The sequence below is a fragment of the Centroberyx gerrardi genome, chromosome 7, assembly GCF_048128805.1.
Source record: "Centroberyx gerrardi isolate f3 chromosome 7, fCenGer3.hap1.cur.20231027, whole genome shotgun sequence".
NCBI lineage: Eukaryota > Metazoa > Chordata > Actinopteri > Beryciformes > Berycidae > Centroberyx > Centroberyx gerrardi.
The window spans coordinates 10,822,572-10,848,956 of NC_136003.1; the positions used below are offsets into that span (position 1 = coordinate 10,822,572).

General features: G+C 46.4%; 1 protein-coding gene across 1 annotated transcript in view; it reads left to right on the forward strand.

Annotated features, from left to right (window-relative positions):
• The first annotated feature begins 271 nt into the window (after nucleotides 1–271).
• The window catches only part of grin2ba (glutamate receptor, ionotropic, N-methyl D-aspartate 2B, genome duplicate a), a 77,488-nt gene continuing 51,374 nt past the window's right edge, over nucleotides 272–26,385 (forward strand). Inside the window, exon 1 of the mRNA XM_078284643.1 lies at nucleotides 272–586. Within this exon, the coding sequence (XP_078140769.1) occupies nucleotides 272–586 (315 nt within the window). The remainder of the gene's footprint in view (nucleotides 587–26,385) is intronic.

Consider the following 26,385-nt stretch of genomic DNA (forward strand, 5'->3'; position numbering starts at 1 on the left):
CGACCGTCCCGGGGCCTCCTCCTCCTCCTCCTCCGCCGCCCCCTCGGCCCCCCAGGAGAAAGAGAGACGGGTCCGACCCCTGCATCCGCCCCCGCCTCCGTCGCTCCACCGCCCCACCAGCGCCTCGCTCTGCCTCTCCCTGCTGCTCCTGCTGCTCTGCCTGCTCCACCTGCCGCCGGCCTGCCACTCGCGGAGAGACAAGGGCGGGGGAGGCGGCGGCCACTACATCCCCATCCCGCAGCCCCCTCCCCACCACCTGGCCCTGCCCAACATGCTGCGCGGCCTCAGCATCGCCGTGGTGCTGGTGGGCAACTCTAGCGAGGTGGCGCTGGCCGGGGCCCGGGAGAAGGATGACTTCCTGCACATGGCGCCCAACGTGGAGGTGCTGACCATGAACGAGACGGACCCTAAGAGCATCATCAAGAGCATTTGCGACCTGATGACGGAGCACTGGCTGCAGGGCGTGGTGTTCGGGGACGACACCGACCAGGAGGCCATCGCCCAGATCCTGGACTTCATCTCGGCCCAGACCCACATCCCCATCCTGGGGGTGCGCGGGGGCTCCTCCATGATCATGGCTGCCAAGGTAGGACGCTCAAAGTCTGCAAAGTTACGCTCACTTTGAAATAGTATTAGTTCTGTGAAAACAGATGTTGTCCCCATTTGCAGTAATTGTGTGTGTGCAGGGAGGTACAGTATGTGTGGGTGTCTGAGTGTTATAGTATAAAGAGGGGTTCACCTTGGTAGTGGCAGCCAAGTGTTGGTCAGCACAAGAGTGTACTACACTTCTATGTGATCGCTGCCAGTGTAGGAAAATGTAATTTGAAGGTTGTCGCAAAAAATAAGCCAATTCTGATTGTGCATTTTTCCACTCAGAACTTCAATCTGGATGTGTGTATGTGTCATTATTGCATTTTTCACAAAATCAAACCAAACCACATTTGTACTTTTAATAGTTTAGTCTCTTAATTTCACCATCGTTCGTCATAAGAACTGGGTCTAGTTATACCATTGCAGCAGTAGCTGTTTGGGTTTTGGTTTGGATTCAGCATGGCTCACCTTCATGGTGGCAGCCAAATAAAAGCATGTTTCAGTCTGTGGTACATTTGTGTGTGTGTGTTTGAAAGCGAGAAAAATGCGCTTTAGAAGTGCCTTGCATATTTAACTCCAACCTCTCTCTGTTGCATTGTCTCCTTGAAAACAATAGTCTGCTAAAAAAAAAAGAAGTAATTTTGAGTTGTTTGGGTGCAACAAAGGCTCTCTCATCTCATTTCTTACCACCATACTGCATCAGTATTAAGTCTGGGTGCAGACAGACAGGCGGGCTAAGCTGGGGCAGCTGGCTTGGAAGACAAAAATGCCAGCAGTGGTGGTGCCAGAGACGGGATCAGTAGGAGATAGCACCAGAACAAGAGCTTGGTCTGCGCCTATTCACTCCCAGCCTTGCCTAATGGGATAAAGCAATCTGCTCTTGCTTTATCTGCGTCCGCCTGGGATCCAGGCTTGGACTCCATACCGCTAACTCTGCCCGCTGCTGCTGCTGCTGGACTTTGGACCCACTTCCGGTTTATTTATTTTTTTGCAGGATAATCATCTTTTTTTATTCGGTAGGCTACTTGTGAACTTGTGAACAAATCCAGCTGCATTAAAAAAAGATAAATGAAAGAAAAACTCACTACTACTCACTCACGGCTTCGAACGGCAAACTCTAACTAAGTCGCTGACGACAGTGGCCGGGTCCCGCTGTCGGGAACTGGCTCGTCGCGGTTTGATTAGGGGCCTCGGCGGGATCGGCCTTATCTCAGCTATCCCTGTCTCCGCGTCATCCTCGCCCCTTTCGTCTGCCGACCTTCTGTGTCAACAGGTCGTTGTACCAGCAGAGACGTGAGTCGCAGTGACACGGCGGGGCCAGCGGCCACCACTAAAGCTCTTCTCCCTGTTCCTTCTCATTAGCGCGCCGAGGAGAGAAATGGCAGGGAACCGTCCAATCCCATTTAGACTCGCTCCTCCAAGCGGGCGCGCACACACACACACACAGACAGACAGACACCCATGCACAATGGCGTATACATGTGCACACACAGATACACACACACACACAAACACTCCTTCTTTTCCACTTCCTGCAATTTCCATTCCCTCTGCCCCGGTGCTGCGGCCACACATGTATCACTGACCCCCCGCCGCCATATATCCTAAAAGCATATAAATCTTTTACGGCACTCCGACTGCCCTCCTGGCGTATGGCTACGCTACATGTGAAAATTTATGTATGTGTTTTATTGCTCATAAAGATGCAGGGATGTGGGGCGGAGGGAGGAGGAGGAGAGGAAGGCGAAGGGAAGGGAGGAGAGAAGGACCAGAGGGGGGGTGATGAGGAATGTGTGTGTCTCTGAGTGTGTTTGTGTGTGTGAGTGCATGCGGGGAGGCATCATTCATTAAGCGCGCATGCCCCAGAGTGCACCAGAGTGCACCGGGCGGCGGGAAAAAGAGCGGCGTTTTGTGGCAGAGGTTTAAATGGATTTCCCAGGCCACGAGCCAGAGTCTCGCCTCTCCTGAGAGCCTCCTCCTGGCTGCACCGAGGGCCCAGGAGAGAGAGAGAGAGAGAGAGAGAGAGAGAGAGAGAGAGAGAGAGACAGAAAGAGGGAGGACGGATGGGGCTGCGCTGAGGCTCTGTCTCCAAACGGATTTGTGTCTGCCTAATGGGCTGAGACAATGGAGCGGCGGAAACACGTTAGAGGAGGATCAGAGGGAGGGAGGAAAAGAGAGAGAGCGAGAGAGAGAGAGAGGTGGTGAGAATGCGATCGGGAGGGAGAGGCTCAACCGTGAGTGAAAGAGTGGCAGGGAGGAGAGGGTGAAAAAAAAAGAAAAAAAAAAGACTGGATGCGTCTACCAGTCGTTCAGGCAGGGGGTGTTTGAAGGGTTTCTGGCAGGGCAAGGGGCGGGTCAGGTGCGTTGGGGTTCAGGCGAGGCTGCCTAGGGTTGACGGACAGATGAGGGTAGAGGACGAGAAGTTCCAGGGCTGAGTCAACGGAAGCTGAGCGGACAGAGTTTGACACAGTTCAGACTGGGAGGGAGAGAGAGAGAGAGAGAGAGAGGGAGAGAGCAAGGAGAGAGAGTTTAAGAGTGAGACAGAGAGAAGAAAGAGGAAAAACTTCTCTGAATGCGAGAGAGAGATACAGAGAGAGAAAGAGAGAGGAAGGAGAAACCTCTCCGATACCGAGAACGGAGATAGAGAGAAAGAGAGAGAGAGTAATTGTGGAAGATAAAATGAAAGGTCGGGTTAGAGAGCTTAAGGAAAATTGAGGTATAGCGGGATGTATTTTTATTTTATTTTTTTTATTTTTATTTTTTTTCAGACTGCGCGGCTCAAGGAAATGGACAGACAGAGATGGGGAATAGGGATTGCAATATGAGGTGTTTATCTTTCCGCCTCGCTCCATCACACACACGCATTCACGCACAAACACACGCACTCACACATTCATACACTCACACACACGCACGCACGCATACACGCATACAAACCGAAGGCCAAACACTGCCATTGCAGTTGGCAAGGCAACCCTTCCCTTTTCATTACACATACAGAGGAGGATGATAACGGAAAGAGACACAGAGGGAGGAGAATACAGCATTTTGATTTCTGGTGCGGGCTGAATGGGAACAGAAATAGGAGGAACTGTACAAGATAATTCCATAAAATGTACCCTCTGGAGTGGACGAGTGCAGTGTGAAGAGTCAAGTTGAATCAGAATCAGAATAACAATTTTTCTCCTCACATACGCATCTACAAGGAGTTTGTGGTGATGAGACAGTAGTACTGTAGTTATCGCTGGTGGGAGATGCATCTGCAGTGGTAGCCATTGCAAAAGTCCCGCTTCATGCATTTATCCTGTATCTATCCGGCTTTAATATCGCAGACAACTCTTTCTTTAATGGCGTACAGCAGAAGCAAAGCAGAATATTGCAACGCAAAATGTCTCTCATGTCAATCAGGCCGCTCCGTGTAGCTTCTGACATCTGCAACGAGAACAAAACGGGCCTTTTCTGAACAGTTTCTCTTGGGGATGGAGCAACGCCGCGGCAGTTGCTCAGCAGTAAAAAGTGGGACTTCTACAGCGGCGGCATCTGTACCAGTCCTACTAGTGGGAGACAGCTATATAGTTACTGCTAGTGTGGAGAAAAAGTGGACTATGGGTGAGAGGAAGGGTGTTAAATGGATGAAGGGATGGGGAAAAAAAAAGGGAAGCCAGGTGGCTCCGGCATTAACAAGGAATGAAGAAGAAGGTGGAGGGCGAGAAGGGGAGAGGAGAGAGAGATGGATGGAGGGAAAGGGCACTCGCATCTATATCAATGAGCGAGATCGGTGAGGGGAGGTTGGGGCCGGTAAGTAAGAGGATGAGTGCATTGAGTGCATAGGCCGCGCGGCGGAGAGAGAGCGACGGAGGGAGAGAGAGACAGAGTGATGGAGAGAGCGCGCTCGCGGGGAGTGCGGCGGCAGGTGGATCGCCATCTATCCGCCGTAGCCGCCGTTACATGAAAAGGAGAAGCTGCCTCTTTGCTCGGGGGAACCGCGGCGTAAACGGAGGAGGAACGGGGAGTGAAGGAGGAGAGGAAAGATGGATAGAGCGCAGCTGTAGCCACATCTGTGAAAGACAGAGCGAGATAAAGGAGGAGGAGGAGGAGGAGAGCGAGACGAGAGAGGGAAGGCGTCCAACAATTTCAGGGGGTGTGTGTGTGTGTGTGCGTATATGCGTATGTGTGTGTGTTGTTACCTAGCCAACATGGCCGTAGTTGCCAGTCTTTTGTCTGTAGTGGTTTCCAGCACCACCCTGATCGTTGCCTCTCATCATGTCTGTTGGACCACAGCAATCAGTGCCATCTAAAGCTTTGGCTAATGTTCATATTACGGAGACACGGCGAGCTGTTTCCCCCGGCTTGTCTGGAAGGTGTGGCTTTGTAGTGGTACAAATAGCTGTGGTTGTCGCCGATCACCCCTGGGCCCCCACACAATATGAACAGCGAGCTCATCTGTGGGTGTGGAGGCCGCCGCTAGATTGGGAGAGAGATAGCATCCTTTCCCGCATAGGGTTTAAATGTAAGAGCGTCAGCAATTAATGCAAACAGGAAAAAGCAGCCAACCCTGATGACCCGAGGCGAACTAATCCGATATGAATCACGTTTTGCACTCTCTCTCTCTCTCTCTCTCTCTCACACACACACACACACACACACACACACAGGCAAAAACGCACACATACCCATGCATTCTCATAAACGTATGACATGTGGTACAAGGACAATTAGCCTAATGTATGAATATTAAATAGATGGCACTGTTATATAAACAAAGCTTAACAAGATCCATAATGAATTGCTATTGCAGCAACAACACCTCCCTCTGCCCTTCTCTGCGGACGCCAAAGCTCTCACTGTAACATCACACGTGCACATGCAGATACGTGCTAAGGTGAACACAAACACATGCACACACACACACACATACAAATAAGGCCGCTCTCTGCCATCTTCTCTGCATTGTGTAGCACTGACAGTCCAGGCTTCACGAGGAACAAAACAACAGGATGTGATCAATTAACTTTTGCCCGAACAATTCAGGCTTTTCATTGTTTTAAATGTGTGTGTGTGTTCGCGCGTGGGTGTCTAAGCCTATTGTCAGGAGCGAGAGAGAGAGTTTTTGTGTGTCGGAGCACAAGTGTTCCTTTGTGTGTGTGTGTGTGTGTGTGTGTGTGGGGTCATGTTTATGTGTACACATGTGCTAATTCTTCAGAGGAAATGGGCCCAATGATAGTGCTGAATTGGTGTTGAACGGTGTCCAGGGATAATTGTTGTGGAGGATGTGTGTGTGTGTGTGTGTGTGTATTCGCGCGTCGGTATGTGTGTGTGTGTGCATGTGTCTGTGTGTGTGTGTGTGTGTGTGTTTTCGTGAAGCGAGCCAATTGAACCATTTAATCACAGCGCAGGGGTGAATTCGCTGGAGCAATTTACGCCCGTGCCTCATTTTCCCGAAGAAGCATGTTCCCCTGCATCCACGCTTCCCCTAATTTCAGGGGAACGGCCCTTTTTTCCCTCGCTCTCATGAGACCCGTCAATTTTGGGTCCGAAAAGAAAAAAAAAAAAGGACTCGTTCAGGCATCGTTTCCTGTGTACGGAACACTCCCTTCCTCCTCTCGGGGTTTTGGAATCCAGTGAGTTGAACATAAATGTGCCTGCATTTATATTCCCAATTAATGTCCTACAATAGCACCTATTGTTGTACTAATCACCGAGGTCCTGTACTCTATTAATGTAATGTGCTGTTCAGCTTGGCAGCACCGCGTCCGCGCTAAAACATAGACGCAATTAGGAGCATTTGTAAACGATAAGAGAATTAAACGAGAGCGCCTGATGTTTCCTCTCTTTCTGTCTCTTTCTCTCTGTGTGTTTGGCTCGGTCTCTCTCTTTGTGTCTCTGTCTCTCTGCCTTTTTGTTCCCCTCTCTCTCTCTCCATCTCTCTCTCCCCCGATTGTTTAGTTGGTTCATGGATTTTGTTGTGTCCGGTAAAGGGCACTAAGCCCCCGGTAACAACTCTCTGATCCATCCTTTCATCTCTGATTTGTTCTCTTTGCTTTTTTTTTTTTTTTTTTTTTAAACCTTCCCTCGCTCCCTTTGTTCACTTTTTCCCCCTGTATGCTTCCCTGTTGTACTGTTTTACTCTGTTTCTCTCTCTCTCTCTCTCTCTCTCTCTCTCTCTCTCTCTCTTATTATGAAAGTGTATTATTTTCTTTAAAGGACAGAGAAATTATCTTTGTGGATGTAATGGCTTAATTTATATTCAGTGATTTATTTCGTTTGTGGTTGTCTTTGATGTAAACAATAAACAGTGTTGTAAACAGTAAAATGTATTGTAAAAAACTCAAAAACTCTGTCTCTCTCACTCTCTCTCTCTCTCTCTCTCTCTCTCTCCCTCTCATAGTAGTTCCTTCTTACCTTCTCATTGTCCTGGTTTAGAAAATGTGACAGTGTGACTGTGTGTGTTCCCCTTTTCTTAAGAGAGCGACAGAGAGAGAGAGAGAAAGTGAGAGTGAGAGAGAGAGAGAGAGAGAGAGAGAGAGAGGAGGTAGTGAAAAATATCGAGAGTCCTAAATTTATGTGTCCTATTTTCCACCCCCGTCGGTCTCAATTTACTCTGCCCATTTAGAATGTGGACATTTTTAAACTCGCCCCCGTAACTTTCTCTATACCTCAACCTCCCCCAACTCCCTCACTTTCACTCCCTCCGTCTCAAATTCAGTCTCTCTCATTTTGCCCTGTTGCTCTCCCATTTTACCCTCATTCACTCTATCCCTCCGTCCTGATCTTTTATGCTTCGTCACGTTCATAACACCGCCTGTTGGCTCGGCTTTTTTGTTTGTGCCATAATACTGTTATCCAAATTGGAAAATAAATGTTCTTAATACTTTCTGTGTCTAGACACTGTTATGCATTTCTATGGACATTTTAACATACGCTGTTTATGAGCTTTTTTTCCCAGAATGAAAAAATACGGTTTTTGTTCCAAATGAAATAACCTGTCATTTGGAAAAAGTGACACCTATTTACAAAATGATTGATAACACAAAATGAAAACAAATTATGGTGCTTTTTAAAGGGTATTAGTTCACTGAAGTCCTTGGCTGACACTTTTACCCTCTGCATTCTCTATATTCTATAGATATTAGATAATGGACAGCAAATAATGCTATTTTTCCCAAATGGATATATTTTGGAATAGAACAATTCAAATTCATTGCCTTTCGGTTATCTCCTGCCCTCTTTCATTCCCTCATATCATCCTGCCATGTTGTCACACTCTCTACTTTGCCCTGTTGCTTCTCTTCCTTTCACTGCCTCTCTCTCTCTCCGTCGCTCATCCCCTCGCTCTGTTTTGTTTGGTTTCCCTATCACTCCTGCATTCTCCTCCTCCCTCCATCCACCCGTTCCTTTTGCTCCACTTCTCATACCCCCAATTTGTCCTGTCTCTCCCTTTCTTTCCTTCTCTCTTTCTCTCCCTCCCTCCTTTCCTCCCTCCGTCTCTCTCTCTCATTACGAATGTGGCTGGCGAGGTCTGGTTCGTCCTGTGGCAGCTCATGGGGGGCAGACAGACAGATTTACACCAGATGTACAGGTGTTAATCCACCCTGCACCTCCCCTCCTCCCTCCCCCCCTCCATCCCTCTCCACCCTCACCTGTCCTCCCCATCAGCACCCCCCCCCCCGCAATTCATTCTCCACCCTCCCCTTTCTCCCCATGCCCAGATGCCACTGCTGTTTTCTCTTCTCTTGTCCTCTTGAGAATAGACTAGAATATAAAGGAATAGAATAGAGTAGAATAGAGTAGAACTTGAAGAGAATTTGTCAGCAGTGCACCCTCCGTAAATAAATTAGACAAAAGTTTATTCATTCATTGTATAACAGTTCATCCAGGTACTGTAATTCTCATCCATCCCCCATCCCTCCATCAATCTATCCTTACGTCTCTATGGATATGGCAGCACCCCCATGCCTCCTCACCCCTTCACCTCTCTTGTCACCTCCTCTCTGGCTCTATAGCTCCCACCCCCCCACCCCCCCACCCTCCCTTTCCTCCCGCTTGGCCTCCTTTCCTTCATTCTCACTCTCTGTCCCGCTGGTACGGGACCAGCCACACATTCCCCTCTATCCCGCCCATCTACTCGCGTCTCCTGACTCCCTCCGGACGAGGCCCTTGCCCCCCTCCCCTTCTCCTCCTATCCGATCGCATCTAGCGCCAACCTCACCCTCCCTCCTCCCCCCACCTCCCGCACCTCCTCTCCCTCTAGACACAGATAGTCTACCCCTCCCTTTCCCCACTCCCTACATCCCCTAGCCCCCGAAGCAGCTCCTCTCCCCCATTTCCCCTCCTCTTTTCCCTGCCATCCATCCTCCCCTCTTATCCCCTAATGGACGCGGCACCGGCCCTGTGCTGGGACCCTTATTAGCCTTATCTCCCCCCGCCTCTGCCCTGAATCAGAGGTGGAGAGGGAATGGACCTCTATCTATTCATAGGCTGAGATGACTCAGAGCTTCTCTCCATAGAGCATACAGTATATATACAGAGAGAGAAAGAGAGAGGAAGAGGTGAGGAGAGGAGAGGAGAGGAGAGGAGAGGCATGGGGTTTATATGGACAGAGAGAATACAGATCAGGGTCTGGTTAATTACCGCCCCACTGCCCTTGCCATGAGGGGATCAGAGGCACGGTGCCCTCTGGCTCACCTGGAGACCCACCTCTGGAACCATTTACACAGCCATTCCCCCTCCGACTCTTTCTGTCTGTCCACTTATCTGTCTCTGTCTTGCTTACCATTCATGCCATCTGAACATGGTGGTGGAGTAGCAGTTAGAGAGACTTAAGCGAACGGTCTCAGGTTCAGTCCCGACAAAAGCCAGTGTGTCCCGCGAAAACATTGTTGAGTAAGACACCGAGTCTTTACATGCTCACTCACTGTCGGTCTGTATAAGAGTATCATTTAAAGGTGCTACGTGTAGCACTTTAACATCAATAAATCACGACCACATTCATTTTGAGACATTAATATAATGACCGTAAACAATGAGACCATCATTGAGAAGCTTGGCAGCCTCTACCGGTCTCTAAATGTGCTGGATTGCTTTATGGCACAAAACAGGAAGAGGGCCGCTGTTTTTGCAGCGCCAACAGAGCTGAAGCTTTCTGAATGTCTGGCAGTGGCAGATGGTGAAAAAAATGGAGGTGAAAAAATCACTGGCACTTGACGGAAGAAGCAAAGACAGGAAGCAACGGGGTTTATGGGAACTTTTGAGAAACACTAGCACTAACAAGACCAGTGGAGTGAGATGGAGGCTACCAGTCGTCTCCACCATGATCTCATTTGTTTACAGTAATTATACCAAGATATCACGATTCATTTTATCATGATATACTGATGTTTAAAAATGCTACATATAGCACCTTTAAAGGCCAAAAATGTAAATATACATTGTAGGAGGAGCAGAGTAAGAAAGTATTGTTGTTTATTCACATTCTCACTTTCTTTCTCTTTCTCTGTGACCATCTCCATCTCCCTGAATACATTGATCTTTCCAGGTGGTTCATTTTAATCCCTCCGCCCTTCTCTTACATCTCTAATGCTTCTTTTAATCAACCATTTCTCTCTGTTTCCTACCTTTTTTTCTTCCCTTTTCCCCTACCCTCCCTCTTTCCGCCGCGTCATCCAAATTTTCTCTCTCTTCAGCCCTCCCTTCTTTCTTATTTCATCCTTTTCTTTCTTTCTTCTCCCCTACTCTTGTTTGCCCTTGCTTTGTCCATGCTCCGCCTCCCCCATGGCCTCCTGTGTGGAACAAATATCGCGAGCCCTTTATCAATGGAAGAACAGAGCGCAGGGAGGAGGGGGAGAGAGAGGGGAAGGAATGGGGGAGGGAGAGGGAGAGAAGAGTGGAGAGAGGGGTTAGAAGGAGGGAGTGAAGGAGGGAGAGAGAGGGGGGAAGGAGAGAGAGAGGGAAAGAAGGAAAAGAAGAAGAAAGACAGGAGAGAGAGAGAGAGAGAGAGAGAGAGAGAAAGAGAGAGAGAGAGGGGGAAGGAGGCAGGGATGCGGAAGAAGGAAAGCATGAGTGAAGACCACAAGATGTGCTCGGTCAATTACTCACCAGCGCTGTGCCAAGCTGGCCCTTGTCACAGCCACATGCTGTGACACACGCATGTGCACAACCGCAACACACAAGCAAACACACGCGCAGGCACACACACCCACTGAAAAGCAAACACACACACACGGTAACCTATACATCAGGCCAATATGCTCAGACATGTTCCTGCTGACCTACAGTATAAGAATATTACAATGTAGACAGAACTGTGCTGACGATGGATAGAGCCATGAGAACACACACGTCGACACGACACAGCCCTACACACACACACACACACACACTCACAGCAACTCCCTACGCACTCACTTTGACTCACACATATAGAAAATAATATCAGCAGCCTCTTCAACATGTGGGCACCTACACATATACAGTGCACACACACACAAACAAAGCGCACACAGAAGCGTACCTATCCCAGGTGACGATCCAATCTATTTAGGTGTCAGAGGTTATTTCCATCTGCGTTGACCCTTGTTAGCACAGGTTTCCACCCTGAGCCAGACGGCAGGTGGGAAAACAGGCCCAGCACCCTATAGACCCTATACACCACCAGACCAGCACAGACACAGGTGGGCTTTCAAAAGGATGTACATTTGCACATTTTCCACTATGAGCTCCACTGCTCAGTTTTCCAGTATGTGGCTACAGGAGGGGACTCACTTTTAAATATATATATATATATATATATATATATATGTATATAATTTTATGGGCATTTTATGCTTTATTGGACAGTTGCAGGACTCACTTTTCCTGTGGCCTTATTCTCATATCAGATCAGCGACTTCTTTTGACATTTATTTGAGAGTAGAGGAAATTGCATGCAGTTATAATTTTGCTGATACTAAGACCTTTAATTACAAATAAAAGTGCCTTTATTATTATACCATTATCTGCTTTTTGCCCCATTGCAGTTAATAGATAAGATATAATGTGGTTCCCCAAAAGATTACAATATATTTGCTTTCTTTTGAAAATCCACCTCTTAGTGTTCACAGTTTCATTGCCACACAAGCGTTCCTGGGGTTGAACGAAAAAAAAAGAGAGAAACACAGAAAAGATCTTTTTGCTCAACCCCATTCTGTCTCGTTGCGTCTCTCCCTCTCTATTTTTTATCTCAACTGCTCTCCCGCTCTCTCTCCCTCACTCTCTCTCTCCCTCTCTCCTTCCCGTGTCATGTGAGTTGAGACGAGGCGAGCTCCTGTGATGAATGTAAATGTTGCCCCTCCCCTCCCTTGTTCTCTTCAATTAGAGCAAACACCACCTCCTCCTCACTCTTCACTCCCTCTGTCTGTCTGCAAATACCCACAACCCTGCAACTCGTCCCATTACGTCGACAGGCAGGCGCTCTGCCCAGCGCTCTCCATCCATACAGACACAAACACATAGAGATACAGTACAGACGTATGAGTCAGACATGACGAATGGACAATACTGCAAGGAAATGAATCCACCTCCAGCATGTATGATGCTGAACTCACAGTATGTGAATGCTTTCACTGCAGTATGTAGGCTTAGATCGCAAACCTAAACACAAACAGACTGAATACCTGTTTGGCTCATTATCTTTATCCTTGCATTCATCATCATCAGGGAGTATTTACTCTACATGTATTTGATATATGTTTAATTACCTTCGTGGATTTCGCATTTGGCAGGACTGAAAAAATGATTATGTAATGTCTTGTAGCAAGACACTTTTGGGAACGGTGTTTTTCTAAAATGCTAAAATACTTTTGGTATAGATCAGGCTCATACTGTAGATCATCCAGGAAAAAGGCATGAAAATGATTTACACATGTAAAACTATGTGAACAATTCAGATGTCACACATAAGCTGAGACTATTAAATGATTTACAAACTAGTCACGTGGATCAGTTGTGTTCTCCTCTGGAGGTAGAAGTGCACCACCACTAGTCTTCTCTGTTTCCCTCTGCTTACAGTACACCCTAATACAAAACTATTTATCAGCCAAAGTGATTTCAGCTTGCAAAGTCAGCACAGAAACCGGCGCGCGTTATCCACAACGGTGGACAGCATACGCATTCACCAGCTGACAACTTACAGCAATCCGTTCAGTCTAGTAGTGCCAACTCAGAAAAAAATGAAGTGTACAATGCTCTCAGCAGTGGGCAGCATATAGAAACAGCTTTCAGGAGTTTGACAACATTCACACTATTCTGTTACTTTATGCTCATAGCTGCTGAATAAAGCTGTACACCGAAGGCACTGAGTTCAGGTTCCTCATGCTTATCATTGAAGAGATGCATTGTGAACCAATGAGACTCAAAGGGCAGATTGCAAAGGACACTCTGTTGAAGGGATTTATACCTTCAACCCTGTCCATTTCCATGACTTTACCTTTAACTGCATGACGTAAAATCTGAATCTGAATCATACATCAGAAAAAAACAGTGTGACACAGCCACTTAGTTTTTAACTCTACTGTGGGATTTGATTTGTTTATGAATGTTTGGCTACCACAGTCTTCTCTTGAAAATACAAAATAGATGTATTTTGATTTGATACATTCCTGCCACTATTATTTCGCAATATCCCCATGTAACAGCTGCAAATTTTTAGCAGTCTCATCAACTTCATCATCATCATTATCATCACCACCATCATTATCATCAATACAACGACCCTCACCTTTGCCACTGGGAATTTTGTTATTTGCATCAGTTAGCAATCCCATTATCTTTATCACCATTGCCATCTTCAATATCATCATCATCATTAGCATCATCACCACCATCTTCATCATCATCACCATCATCATCATCAGCATCATCGTCATCATCATCATCATCATCAATATAACAACTCTATCACCACTGGGTATTTTGTTATTTGCATTAGTTAATGTATTTGTTCTCTCCCACATCAGTCCTGTGTCAGGCCGTTGTTCAGCAGACTGAAGCATCGGCTGCCTTGTTCTCTGCCAAAGACTGATTTGCATTAGCAAAGTCAAACAGGCTTAATAGACTTTTATTGGCATGAGGCGGCTGGGTGCTAAGGGGGGCTTTTAAACAATGCACTATGCTAATACACAGAACGCTGTGTACTAGGACAACAACTACCACAACAACAACAACCAACTCCATATATATACGCAGGCACCCAAGACATAAGACCACATATAAACCCATTCTCTCCTTCATTTGTTTTTTGAATTTTTACAAAGATGATTCATATGGCATTTCATAAACTTATTATGCACCTTAGCCCACTGAGTCATTCCAATGCATTTACAATCATTCCAATCAAGTGATAGATGTACATACACAGCCACAGATGTACAGACATGGCTGATACTGTCGTGGCGCCGTCTTTGTATAGTTCCCCCAACTTACGCCAAGGTCATTTTGGTAGATAAGAGTGTGTAAGTAATAGCTTTAGACTTCTGTTATATTCTCACCTTGTTCTGGCTAAGGGCCAGTTGATAGTAGCACCTACCTACAGCGCACACCACATTTGATCAAGCAGATTCTGCAACACAGCTGAACTTTTATCTTAGAAAGTGATGCCAGCAACAAAGATAACTACACTAAAAAAGAGACCCCAATTTGCATCACCTTTTTAAGATTATCTAACACTGTGTACAGCATGATTTATGTGACCACACAAAACAAAATACTGAATATAGTGGACAGAATAATGGAAACACCAAACAATATAAATATCAAGTAGATAATAAGGAGTAGGGCCACATTTTGCCTTCAGACCTGCTTCCATGCTCCTTGGTTTTCTGTCATACAAGTCCTAAACTGTGTGCAGTGGGATATTGGACTATTTTTAAAGAAGGAAAGTCTCCAGTTCTTTGAGGGATGAAGGAAGTGGAAACCTACTTCACACTCTGCACTCCAAGACTTCCCATAAAGGTTCAATGATGTTTATATCTGGTGATTTTGGAGGCCATGGAAGGTGTTTGAGTTCATCCTGGTGTTCGTGAACCCACTCTTGAATTTGTTTAGCAGTGGGCTTTATCATCTTGAAATATGGAACATCATGAGGGAGCAGCGTTCGCACCGTGGGATGCACCTGGTCCTGTAAACTGGCCTCATATATCTCGGCTGTTGTGCGACCATTCAGAGCAATCATTGGACCAAATGGCTCCCACAAGATGGCTGCCCATGCCATTACAGATCCACCACCATATTCAGTTGGCAACAGACATCAGGCCCTAGTTTGTGAATCAAGGGTGCAAGTTCATGGCGCTAGCGCACTTGGGCGTGACCAACAGATTTTTGGTAATTTTGTGACCAAAGATGCTAGGGCAGCAGTGGTCCTCCTTGTGGAGCAGCTGTGAAAGGGGTTGGATTAGAAGGAATAAATTATCAGTAGGTGTGGTTGGTGCCCCCCTCCACTGCGATCCCCCGTTGATTGTGTGTCCCTGTTGTTGACACAAGGACAGACCCTGCTTGGTGCATGGCTGCAACGGAGTCCAAAATATGGAGGAGAGCCTCATTGCCCAACTCATGCCAAGAAGCTTTCTACTGAGTGAAGCTTTAATTTTTAGTGCCTAAACCTAACCCTAACCTTAAGCCTGCCTTTAACCAAAGTTGTTTCAGTTGCCTAACCTGAACTTTTAGCTAACGTTTTCATGTGACGAACAGGTGAAAATGGCGTGTCCAATTCATGCTACTGTCACATAATCCTTTTGTGGTGGAATGTAATGTTCACACAATTCATGTCCATAGCATGTACTCTGTATTTCAGAGTTCATGCTAATTTCACAAAGTTGTGGGTGTGTTGCGTAAATACCAGTTTGTGAAATTGACTGAGAATTTGGCCTCTTCAGAACTTTTGTTAGTTGCCTCATGTTGCTTTGAAAACTTGTGTATAAAAGTGGCAATTGTCAGATGTCTTTTAAAGCTGGCACAGCCATTTAGAATGCACATACTGCTAATTGGCCTTCGACTTAATATGATTCGCCTGTGTAGCTGCCTTTGTAATTGTGATTTAGTTACTTCAAAGTTAAAGTCCTTTTTAATGTGGTGTTTCTGTTATGTACACCCCCTGTTAATCATGTTGGATTTACTTTGAAGAGCCAAGAGACATTGATACCTCAGTAGCTTTTGAAAATAACAAGCAGTACCTTTTCAGAAAGGGGAGTGGGCAGTCCTCTCACCTTTGGTATTTTTGATTTATTTAGACAGTTGGAAAGTAGAGAGTGAAAGAGAGTAGAGAAAGTTCTGGCAGGGTTTGATCCTAGACCGGTAGGAGGACACACAGGGCTTCAGGGGCGGCAGACTTAAAGGGTCTTTGACAGCTGAAGCAAAACACCTGCTTTGACATCACTGATTGGGGTGTGGCCAGAAGTGCAACATGCTGGAAAGTTTCAACCACAGAACTTGAATGGAGAGTCAACAGTCATTCCCATTCAAGTCAACATTCCTGGATCGTTGGAGCCATATGTGAACCGTGGATTGCTAACATGCTAATGTTGACTAGAGGAGCTAGAGAGGGAAGTACAGTCTTTGATAAAGCTACGTTAGCCTCGTCGCTAACATTAGCTTTCAGTTGAGTTTTGACAGTTTGCTAACAGACACATCTGCACAGTTCTCAAGCAAGTGTGACACACTTTACGGCCTTAATGCCCAGTGTTGTCACCAATAGCAATTAACCCTTAAAATTCCATAATCGCCATTTTATGCTGTACTAGCCAAATTACCATGACAAACAGCGTAGGCTAAGGACCGTTCTATCCATTCAAGTTCCGTGGTTTCAACCCATAGAGTGCAGTGCAAATACACTTTTCTGTTCCTTATGTAATACAGTGTTGATTTGCTCTTTAACCACTCAACTCTCTCTGGGCACAAGCATTACTTTTTACTTTGCTACAACCTCCAGGAGTCCAATCACCCTAATTCACCCTATATCTATGCTGTTTTAGTACTACAAGATTTTCCAAATAATTCCTACCAAACATGTTCTTGCTGACTTATACAGTAGTATAATACAGTGTCAACAGAACTGCCTGTGCATCTGTGCTGATGATGGATAGAGCCGTAAAACACACGTACGCACAGTTGAGCTTACCCACACACAACCCCCCCCCTCCCATCCACGTGCTCTGTCTACGTATAAACTTGCCTTTCTACGAAGGATATATACAGTGCGTTCTGTACATAGCAATGCACCTGACCCATATGGCTGTGAACCACTATGTATCAGCCCCATATATATGGGAGCAACAGTCTGTTCCTGTATGGAGAACAACATCTCCCATGCCCCAGAGCCTTGCCGAGGGTTGGCAATGTGCTGCTGCCTATACTGGTATCAAGATCATGATCTCTAGTATCAGTGGCCTGATAACATGGAACCCTTAGCAGATGACCTTATAGTATTAGCCTGCAAGTGAATCACTGTGTATCCAGGCCATAGAGTTCGAGTACATTCTCACAAGTAATTCAGGCTGAAGGGAGAGCGACTGCAACCACTTTTGCATCGCGGAGCCTATCAGGGCTGTAGGGGACGTGAGCAAATGTAAATGTTCGCAGCGTGGGATTTACAGCGCTGTTTGAGGGATTTCATTTCAAAATGCTATATATCAATTTAGGGAATAGCTTTGGTACCTGAAATTCATCAGTCAATCTTTCAAAAACATAAGCAAACATCTAAAGATAACCCATATAAGTCATGATGTGTTTTATTTTCATACCGCCAATACTTAAAGAGAATTTATGAGCGGTCAGTCTTTTCAAATGGTCGATATCTCATTTTGGAATGAAGTGGCTTTAAACATTTGCGTATTTGGCTGTTGGCAATGAGGTACAAAAGGAATCACATTTTTATTTTGGGTTGAAATTCAGAGACATAGGTTATGAGCAAGCTCTGTTTGGCTGTTTGGCCCTGCAGTGGAAACTAGGTTATTGTCTCTCATGCCCTGGAGCAAAGCAGAGAGTGAGCAACATGCCTGCTGCCTACAGTAATATCAACATGCTGTCTAGTATCAGGGCTCACAGAGTACATTTGTGCACATTACACATTTTAGCATTACACCATATAGGTTCTTTAACTTACTCATTTCGGCTTTTTCAGACCCAAACGGAGAGAATTTACAGCCTACAATAATATGTAGCATTTCAGATGAGGCATTAGAGAGCAACAATTTCTCCTATGCTGTAAAGGCAAGCAGAAGATTAGCAATATGACATCTGCCTACCCTAGTGCAGTCAACATGCCTGCTGCCAGGGGACGAGAAGGTATGGCATCATTCTACTTACTATTAATCAAGAGATGCACCCCCATATTTCACTAGGAAATAGATGAAAAAACAACACCACTCCTTTTTTGCATCCTCCTCACAAAATATGAACCAGTCAACTCCTCTATTCTGTCAGATGCTGTTGAGCATCACTGAGTAATGATGCAAAGGGTCAGCAACATGCCTTCTGTATACCAAAGTATCATGTCTTCTGAATACAAGTATTAACTTTAATAAGAAATAAATACATACATTTTCTGCCTGACTCTTATTTATCCACCTGGCCTTTCTCTATTAAACTTGAATATTGTAGGAACACAGGAATATGTTACTTCTGTTGTGCTGTTGCTTTGATCTTCACACTCCCTACCACTGGCTGCATGTAATATCGGCGATTTACAAATAGAACCTTTTTCTACTGTTGCTCTCATTGCAAATTGCTCTGGATAAGAGCATCAGCTAAACGCCTAAAATGTAAATGCCTGCAGAGGGTCAGCAGCACGAGACGGGCACCAAAATATTACCGCGCCTTCTGCGAGCCATCAACATGCTGTTCGGATACCAGTCAGAGGTCCGGAGAGCCTCCGAAGTCCACGCTCGGAGCAGAGGGCATCAACAGAAGCAATATGGAGGCTGCTCGGCGCTCCTCGCAGTCTCTGTGCCCCGCGGCATGATGGAGCCTCGCTGCTCGGCTCGCGCGCTGGAACGCCGTGACCCTCATATTGTATATAGGGGCCACGGTGGGATTGATCTCAGGTGTGAGACAGATTTCGTATGTGTGTGTTTGTGTGTGTGGGCAGTGCATGGGGGAAGAGGCAGCGTGATGCGGTGAGTGCGGAGGGTTGCATAGAGTTGCATGGAGGGGGGGTCGTTTTTGTTGAGCGCTGTGTGGGTGGGTTTGTGTGTGTGTGTGTGCACGATTATTTCGAGTGCTTGTGTGTGTCTATTAGTGTTGTGGGATGTATGAATGCGTGTTGGGGATGGTTCCTTTTTGTTTCTGTGTGTATCAGTGTTCATCTGTGTGTGTGTGTGTGTGTGTGTGTGTGGCGTGTGTGCGCTACATACAAGCAGTGAGTGGCATTCTTTTTTTGTTCACCACTAATGGCATCCTTAGCAGGGCTGTTACGATGGAAACCACGTTGCCACGGAAACGCAGCCTGTCTCTGTGAATTAGAAGTATTTCTCTCCCTCTCTTAGCCTCTCTCAGCCCCTCTCTCACTTTCTCTGTCACCCTCTGTCTCTCTCTGTCCTCTTTCTCTTCCCCCATCTCTCTCTCTCTCTATCTATCTGTCGCTTCCTTTCTGTTTCTCCTCTCCACCTGTCTCCCCCAAAACCTGACAGGGCAGAGCAGCTGATGCCAGAAGAGAGGTGTGCACATTAAAGAACGAGAGACAGACTGAAACGGGAAAAAAGAGGAGGAGAGAGAGCAGGAGAGGGAAAGTGGAGGAGGAAGAGGGGTGAGGAGTGGGAGTGGAATTGTGCGAGGTAAAAACTCTCTCCGGAAGAGCGTGAGGGAAAGGTGGGTGGAGGGACGAGACGGAAAGGGTTGGAGGTGGGAAAGGGGAGAATTAAGTGGGGCAAATGTTCCAGTAAAAGAGCATGCAGCACTAAGGCGAGGAGGAAATAATGCCATCCTCACATTAACAGAAGAGAGACATTTAGAGAGAGGGGGATAAAATATTCAAACGAAAGAGGTCGATTAGAACAGAGTGTCGAGATAGAGAGAATTGGAGGAGGCAGAGAGTTTGAGTCCCGTTCCACATATGGGGGGAATGTAAAAGAGGGTGAGAAAAGAAAGAGAGAGAGAGAAAGGAGGGGAAGAACTGAGAGAGAGAAAGAGAGAGAGATTGATTATGCTCTCCTAAGTGCTCTCGGCGTTATTGGAACTGCACTGTCCTCCCAATCCGGGCAATTTGAATTAACATTGCAGGGAGAGTGATTGAGAGAGAGAGAGAGAGAGAGAAATGGAGAAGCAGGACGAGGGAGAGATAGCAGGAGAGAGAGTGAGGGAAGGAGAAGGGGAGGAAGGAGGGCGGGAGGGTGGACGGACGAAGGGGCGGGTTGGCAGGGAGACAGAGAGGGAGAGTGAGGGTCTGGAGGGAGGACAGAGAGATGGATAGAATAACTGGGTTCAAAAGTAGGGCAGAGAGAGAGATGGCAAGAGACAAAGAGAAAGAGAGGGAGAGAGAGAGAGAAAGCGCGAGAGAGCATTCAGGGTTGGGAAGACTATAGCAAGACGAGCCAAATTGAAAAAATCAACACGCTAAACTCCGCTTTATAAATTCCAACTGGGTAGCGCACATAATAATCCATTTGGAGGATAATAACTTTAGAAATTCCACTTTAAATATTCATTGTAAATGCTGAATCGTCAGAATAAAAATCCATTTGGGGAATAATAATAATCCAATCAGGAACAGGAGGAAGAGATAAAACAGGAGAGAGAGAGAGGGAGGAAGAGAAAGAGGGCGTAAGTTGAAAGCGGATGGACAGATGGGTTTGGATGAACTTTGGATAAATTCTTTAAGCGGGAATGGCGTTGGATGTAAAACCAGAAGAGACGGAGGGAAAGAACAGTTAGGGACGTGCAAGCAAAGAAGGGAGAGAGAGAGCGAGGGTAACAGGATACAGAGAAGATGGAGGGTGACAGAAACGGAGGGGACGGGAGTGACGGATGTGGGGGACGAGAGCAGATGGGAGGAGGGGAGATGGATCTGGAAGGGGGCAGAGCTGGATGAACGCAACGGGTGGCGAGAGAAATGGAGGACAAAAGTAATGTAAACTTAACAAGGTTAGGAGCATTTGTCTCCCGCACTTCGGTTACGCTCTCCCGCCTTCGCTCCCTCTCACTCTGTCATTCCTTACCCCCTCCTCTCTCTTTTCTCTCTCTCTCTCTTTCTCTTGATTCTGCTTCCTCACCCCCCTCTGACTTTCCTTTCCTCCCTCCCTCCCTCCCTCCCTCTCTCCTCACCCCTTCCTTCCTAACTGCATGCCTCCTTTACCTCCTTGCCTCCATCTCTCCTTCCCTTTTCCCCTCTCTCTCTCTATCCGCTGCCTGATTGAAGAGGAGTGACCCCTGCCATATCGACTGGATCGAGCCAGACAAATAAAGCAAACATTAAGTGACGCTTTATGCCGTATGTGGAATGCATTACTCCGAGGAGGACGGAGGACGGGGCGGCGGCCTGATTGAAATGAAATGTCAGTGATGGAGCACTTGGCTCTTTAGCCTAATGAGAATCCTGGTCAGGTGATATAGCAGATTTAATATCGTTGAGGAGGGAGAGAGAAAGGCGGAGGTGGATGGAGGATACTTTGCATCAGGGAAGGGATTTTTAAGGTTATTTCAGGATTGCAGTTGTTTTTTTGTGGGCACGCGACTTCCATTGATTTCTAATGGAGAATCCCTGTTTTCCCCACATATTATTTCATGTTCTGATGTCCCACCAGCATGGTGCATGGTCTGCGGGACATTATGTCGCCCCATTATGGTGGCGTCTCTCTGTCTGTCTGTGTGTGTAGACACTGTCTTCTGAACACAATAACTCAAGAACAATACAAAATATAAACTTCATAGTTAGACCACATGTTCCCCCTATAGAGTAGATGATCTCATTATATTTTGGAGCACCTTCCTGCATAAATTTGCATATTAATGAGGAAAAACAGATTTTCTTGAAACTACTATAACTCCTTACTGCTTTAAGATACGGAGTTCATATTAATACCACCCACGTGTTATGTGAAGACAAGTATGTTGACATAGAAATATTTGCTAATTCATGCATTAATTAGCTGAATGAATGCCCTCATCAGCATAACTGGTTATGTTTAACATGTTGATTATGACGGGATGTTAGGCAGCTGAAGAGCCTCTTGTTTGTATATGCTGCTCCTAATTACATCTTGAAAAGGAGTATACAGTATATGTGCATGTGCATGAGGTTTGACTCGACTGTTACCTGACTGGCTGGACCGGAGCCGAGCTTACCTGCTCAGCAAAGACTCTTAGTCCACTAATCTTGAGCTTGTGATTGTGCAATACATTACGCTAGCTTTCAGAGTTCATTCCCTGAAAGTACTCTCGGAGGCGAGGTAACTCATCACGCAGGCCGGCTGTAATGCGATGCACACCGCCTTACAGTGCGGCGCTGCACCTCCATTACCTGCGGCGGGATTTATCTGGGGAACGTAGCCTGCCTGCACTGTCTGCATCTAATTCATGTTGTTCTATAGGTGCTGCTTGGGCTTATAGTTCACATGCATCTTACCTGCATTTCAATTACATGTGTTATCTTGGTAGTTGCGCGCAGCAGGTGGGAAACAAGGTGCAATGTATCAGCACTGTTTTAATCTCAGTATGTAATGAGTGTGTTTTACCAAAGGTGTTGTGCTGTCTCTGTATGAGATCCTTATTCATTCTAGTATCAGGTTATAAAACACAAAACTGGCTAAGGTGCTAAATGGGTATGATATGAATGAGGAATGTGTGTGTGTGTGTGTGTGTGTGTGTGTGTGTGTGTGTGTGTGTGTGTGTCTGCGCACGTGCACCCCAGTGATACCATTTTCTAGCAGATATTTTTAGGATCTCTGCAAAATGAATTCATTATAATTAAGAATTCAGACTTTTTGGATGAGGGAGAGAGAGGGAGACAGAGAGAAGGATCAGAGGTCGGATGAAGCAAGAAGAGAAGGAATGGAAACAACAGAAGGAAAGCAAGTGGAGAGAGGAGAGAAGGAGAGAAGGATCTGCACATGGAAGTATGAAAGGAGTGGAAAAAACAAACATTTTAAATCTATTTTTTGTGCCTTCCTCGCTCTTCACTCCTTTTACATGAAGGCTAGATGATAAGTGTCAATATGTCAAAGAAATACCTGTCATTAAAAACACACAACAGCAGCTATTGAAACACAGTACCTTTAAAAGACAACTTAAAACTCATCTTTTTAGCATTGTTTTTAAGTAGGATTTATTTTCGTCCTTCTTCTGGCTTCTTATTTTAACTTCTATATCTTTTTATTTTCCCCTCTTTTATCCATTATGTTCGTTTTATTTCATGTAGTAATCTGCTTCAATTTTCTTCTTTTTTTTATATTCAATATATGAAGCACAAATTATAGATTGAGAAGCAAGCATTTGCCACTGACATTCCTTAGCATCTTTGAATGTGTGTGTGTTTGTGTGTGTGTCACCAGCACAGTCTCCAGATGCAGGATTCAACTTGTGTTGTGTTCAGTGACACAGCATGCAGGGAGGCGAGGAGAGAGAGGAGCTGGCTGCCAGGAGCTGGCTTTAGCGCCACAGCTGGTGTGTGTGTGTCTGTGTCTGTGTGCATGTGTGTGTGTGTGCGTGTGTGTGTGTGTGTGTGTGTGTGTGTGAATGTACCCACACAGGTGCACCTTACGTGTGTGTTTTTACTATATTTGCCTGCAAATGTGTGTGTTTGAGCATGATTGATTGTGTGTGTTGCGGCACACAGCCCGTCCATGTGCGTTCATCCGTGTGTGTGTGCTCCTAAAAGTGTGCGTGTGCGTGCACCGAGTCACAGCGAGGGAGAGGAAGAATAGCTAGCACCTCCACACTGTGTACTCTGTGGCTGCTGTTGCAACCAACTGTCAGGCGGAGAGGAGAGGAGAGGAGAGGAGGGAGGGGAGAAGGAGGAGGAGGAGGAGGAGGGGGGGAGGGGGATGGGAGCGGGCTGACTAGGTGTGAAATCATAACCAGTGCATGTGGATGTATAAAACCATATATCAGAGGTGTTTATGCGTGCGGAATGGCAGCCAAAGGGGTTAATCGGCTAGAAAAGGGTTTACAGCCAGGTTCCATTTAATATACACCTAGCTGTGAATCAGTGGTTGGGAAGAAGTGCTTGGCTGGATTATTTTTAACCAGCATCAGTCAGAGTGATCAAACCCTCCTCGTCGCAATGTTTGATCCAACGCCCGGAGCTTGTGTAGTGTTGGTTAATATCCTCATCCCTGGTGCTGTGTGCACCGCTGCTGGCCTGGGCTCAAACCCTGCCAGGAGCTTCTCTACTGTATCTCCCCTACAGACTGTATCCCCTTTCAGCTTCCCTGATGTGTAAAGATACAAATATTTTCACTCTCTGTAGCTTGATATTTACACCAAACTGGACCTTAAAGGCTCAGGTCAGGTCAGGCTGATTTTTTCACTTCATTTCATGGGGTTGGGTTGGGCTGGGGTTCAAAAACATTGTGGAAAAAATGCTCTTTTTAGCAATTTATCATTAGGTATCACTTCAATTTTGGGTTTAGTTGGGTTTGGGCTTGCAAAATGCTCTACAGTTGGACAGAAGTGTTTTAGGTTCAGGTTAGACCAGGCTCTAGTTTTCAGTCACAAATCTCTCTTTAAAATAAAAAAGAAATCCTCTACAGTGACCTTACACATTAAGTATGAGCTGGGATGAAACCCCAAACTAACAATAAATACTATACTCTCCTCTTGCTGAGCCTTCAAAATAATCCAACTATATGCTGATAATATAACAAAATGATTAGAGTTATAAACCACTAGGATGGGCCGTCCCTCCATAGTTCACCCCATTTATTTTCATTTTACACTGACAGCTCTATCTTTATTGGAACTATGAATCCCAACTAGCCTGAAAGACAGAAGAGGCTGTTTCTCGTAGTTTTGCTTTGAACCATATGTGTGTCGGCTCTACCTCTCTCACCCTCCCTCCCTCTCTCTCTATCTCGTCCCCCCTCTCTCTTTCTCGGTGCCCTTCTTTTCACCGTCGGTTCAAAGGTGAGCTTTATTGGCGTGACAGACGGGCGCCGCTGCCAAAGCCGCTCCGCTGCTGGATCAGCGGTGCATCACAGAAGCGCAGGCTCTCTCTCTCTCTCTCTCTCTCTCTCTCATTTTTTTTTTTTTTTTATCGCCAAGCCTGTTCCTCTTCCCTCGCATTCACGTTCAAAAGAAGCTCTATGGGTATGACGCGCTTATACAGCCGCTGTATACACTCACCGCTAACACGGCGCGCGAGTGCAAGACGCCAACCTTTTCTCTCCGTTCCCCTTATTATGTCGGCCCGCTTCTCCTTTTCAATTCATCTGGTTCTCTTTGTAAACGCGGTGTCCGGCGGCATGAAATCTGTTAATCGATTGTGACACTGATTGCGGCGCGCTGTTGTAGGGCGGCCGTGGTGACAGAGGGAGAGAGAGAGAGGGTGTGAGTGAGAGAGTGCACGTGAGAGGGAGTGTGCACGTGCAAAAGAGAGAGGGTGAGAGAATGGGAGAAATAGAAAGAGAGAAAGAAATGAGGGAGAGGGCGGATAAGAGAAGAAGCGAGAAAGAGAGTGTGAGAGAGAAAGAGAGAGAGAGAGAGAGAGAGAGAGAAAGCACGTGCATGAGACAGGAAGAGAATAATGGATGGGTGTGGAGGGGGGAGAGAGAGAGGGGGGGGGGGGGGGGGGGGGGGGTGATAGTGAATGAAATATTCCTAATTGCCAGGCTGGAGGTTGCCGGTTGCTGGTTTTAACGGCTTGATGACTCTAATGGGCCATTGTGTGCCATTTAGATATTGTTGTGGTTAAAAAGCTTTGGCAGCCACACAGGAACGCCTGTCATGGAAGCACGCAGGGGGAGAGGGGAGAGTGGCCACACATGTGTATTAGTGTGTGTGTGAGAGAGAGAGAGAGAGAGAGAGAGAGAGAGACAGAGACAGAGAGAGAGAGACAGAGAGGAGATGGGAGAGGAAAATGTGAGAAAAAGACAATTTCTCATTTTCATTTGAGAGACAGAAAACAGAAAAAAAGGGAAAAGGTAAGAAGGTGGGAGGAGAGACAGAGAGAGAAGGAAGTGGAGGCTGAGACAGACAGAGAGAGAGAGAGAGAGAGAGGGAGAGAGAGATGGAGGATGGCAGAGAATCCTGGGATTTGGAGTGATATAGTCTGAAGAATTCATGAGTCCGGTGGCAGGTTTGACGCTGTCTCTCCTACAGCTAAACAACTGTCACATCTCCGGTACACGCAAGCCTGGCTCTCTGCTCCCTTGTCCTTTTTAAAGCTCCACTGGCTCCACTTTGTTTTAGCAGACACACACACACACACACACACACACACACACACAGGTAACCACAGGCACAGCGCAAGAAGCGATCTGATGGTGGCGTAATGAGGGAGCGTCTCTACGTGTTAGCGTCTTAAGAGACTGTGAAAAATAGGGAGAGGGGGAGGGAGGGGTTTAAGTGCTTGTGTGTGGCTTTACGAAGCAAAAAAAAAACACGAAAAAGAACAGGGTTAGTTAGGCAGGGAGGTAAGACTGGAAGGAGAGAGGTGGGGGGAAGAGAGGAGCGTACAGATTGGCTTATTGTCTTAGCTCGTCTTCTAACATGTTCCGTTGTGGAATACAGCCCCCCCCCCGTGTCACGCCAATAAAGCAGATTTGAATTTGAATTTTCATCACAGTGAATGAAAGGAGGCCTCAGTAGGGGAGCTTTACTAGCAAGGGAGAGAGA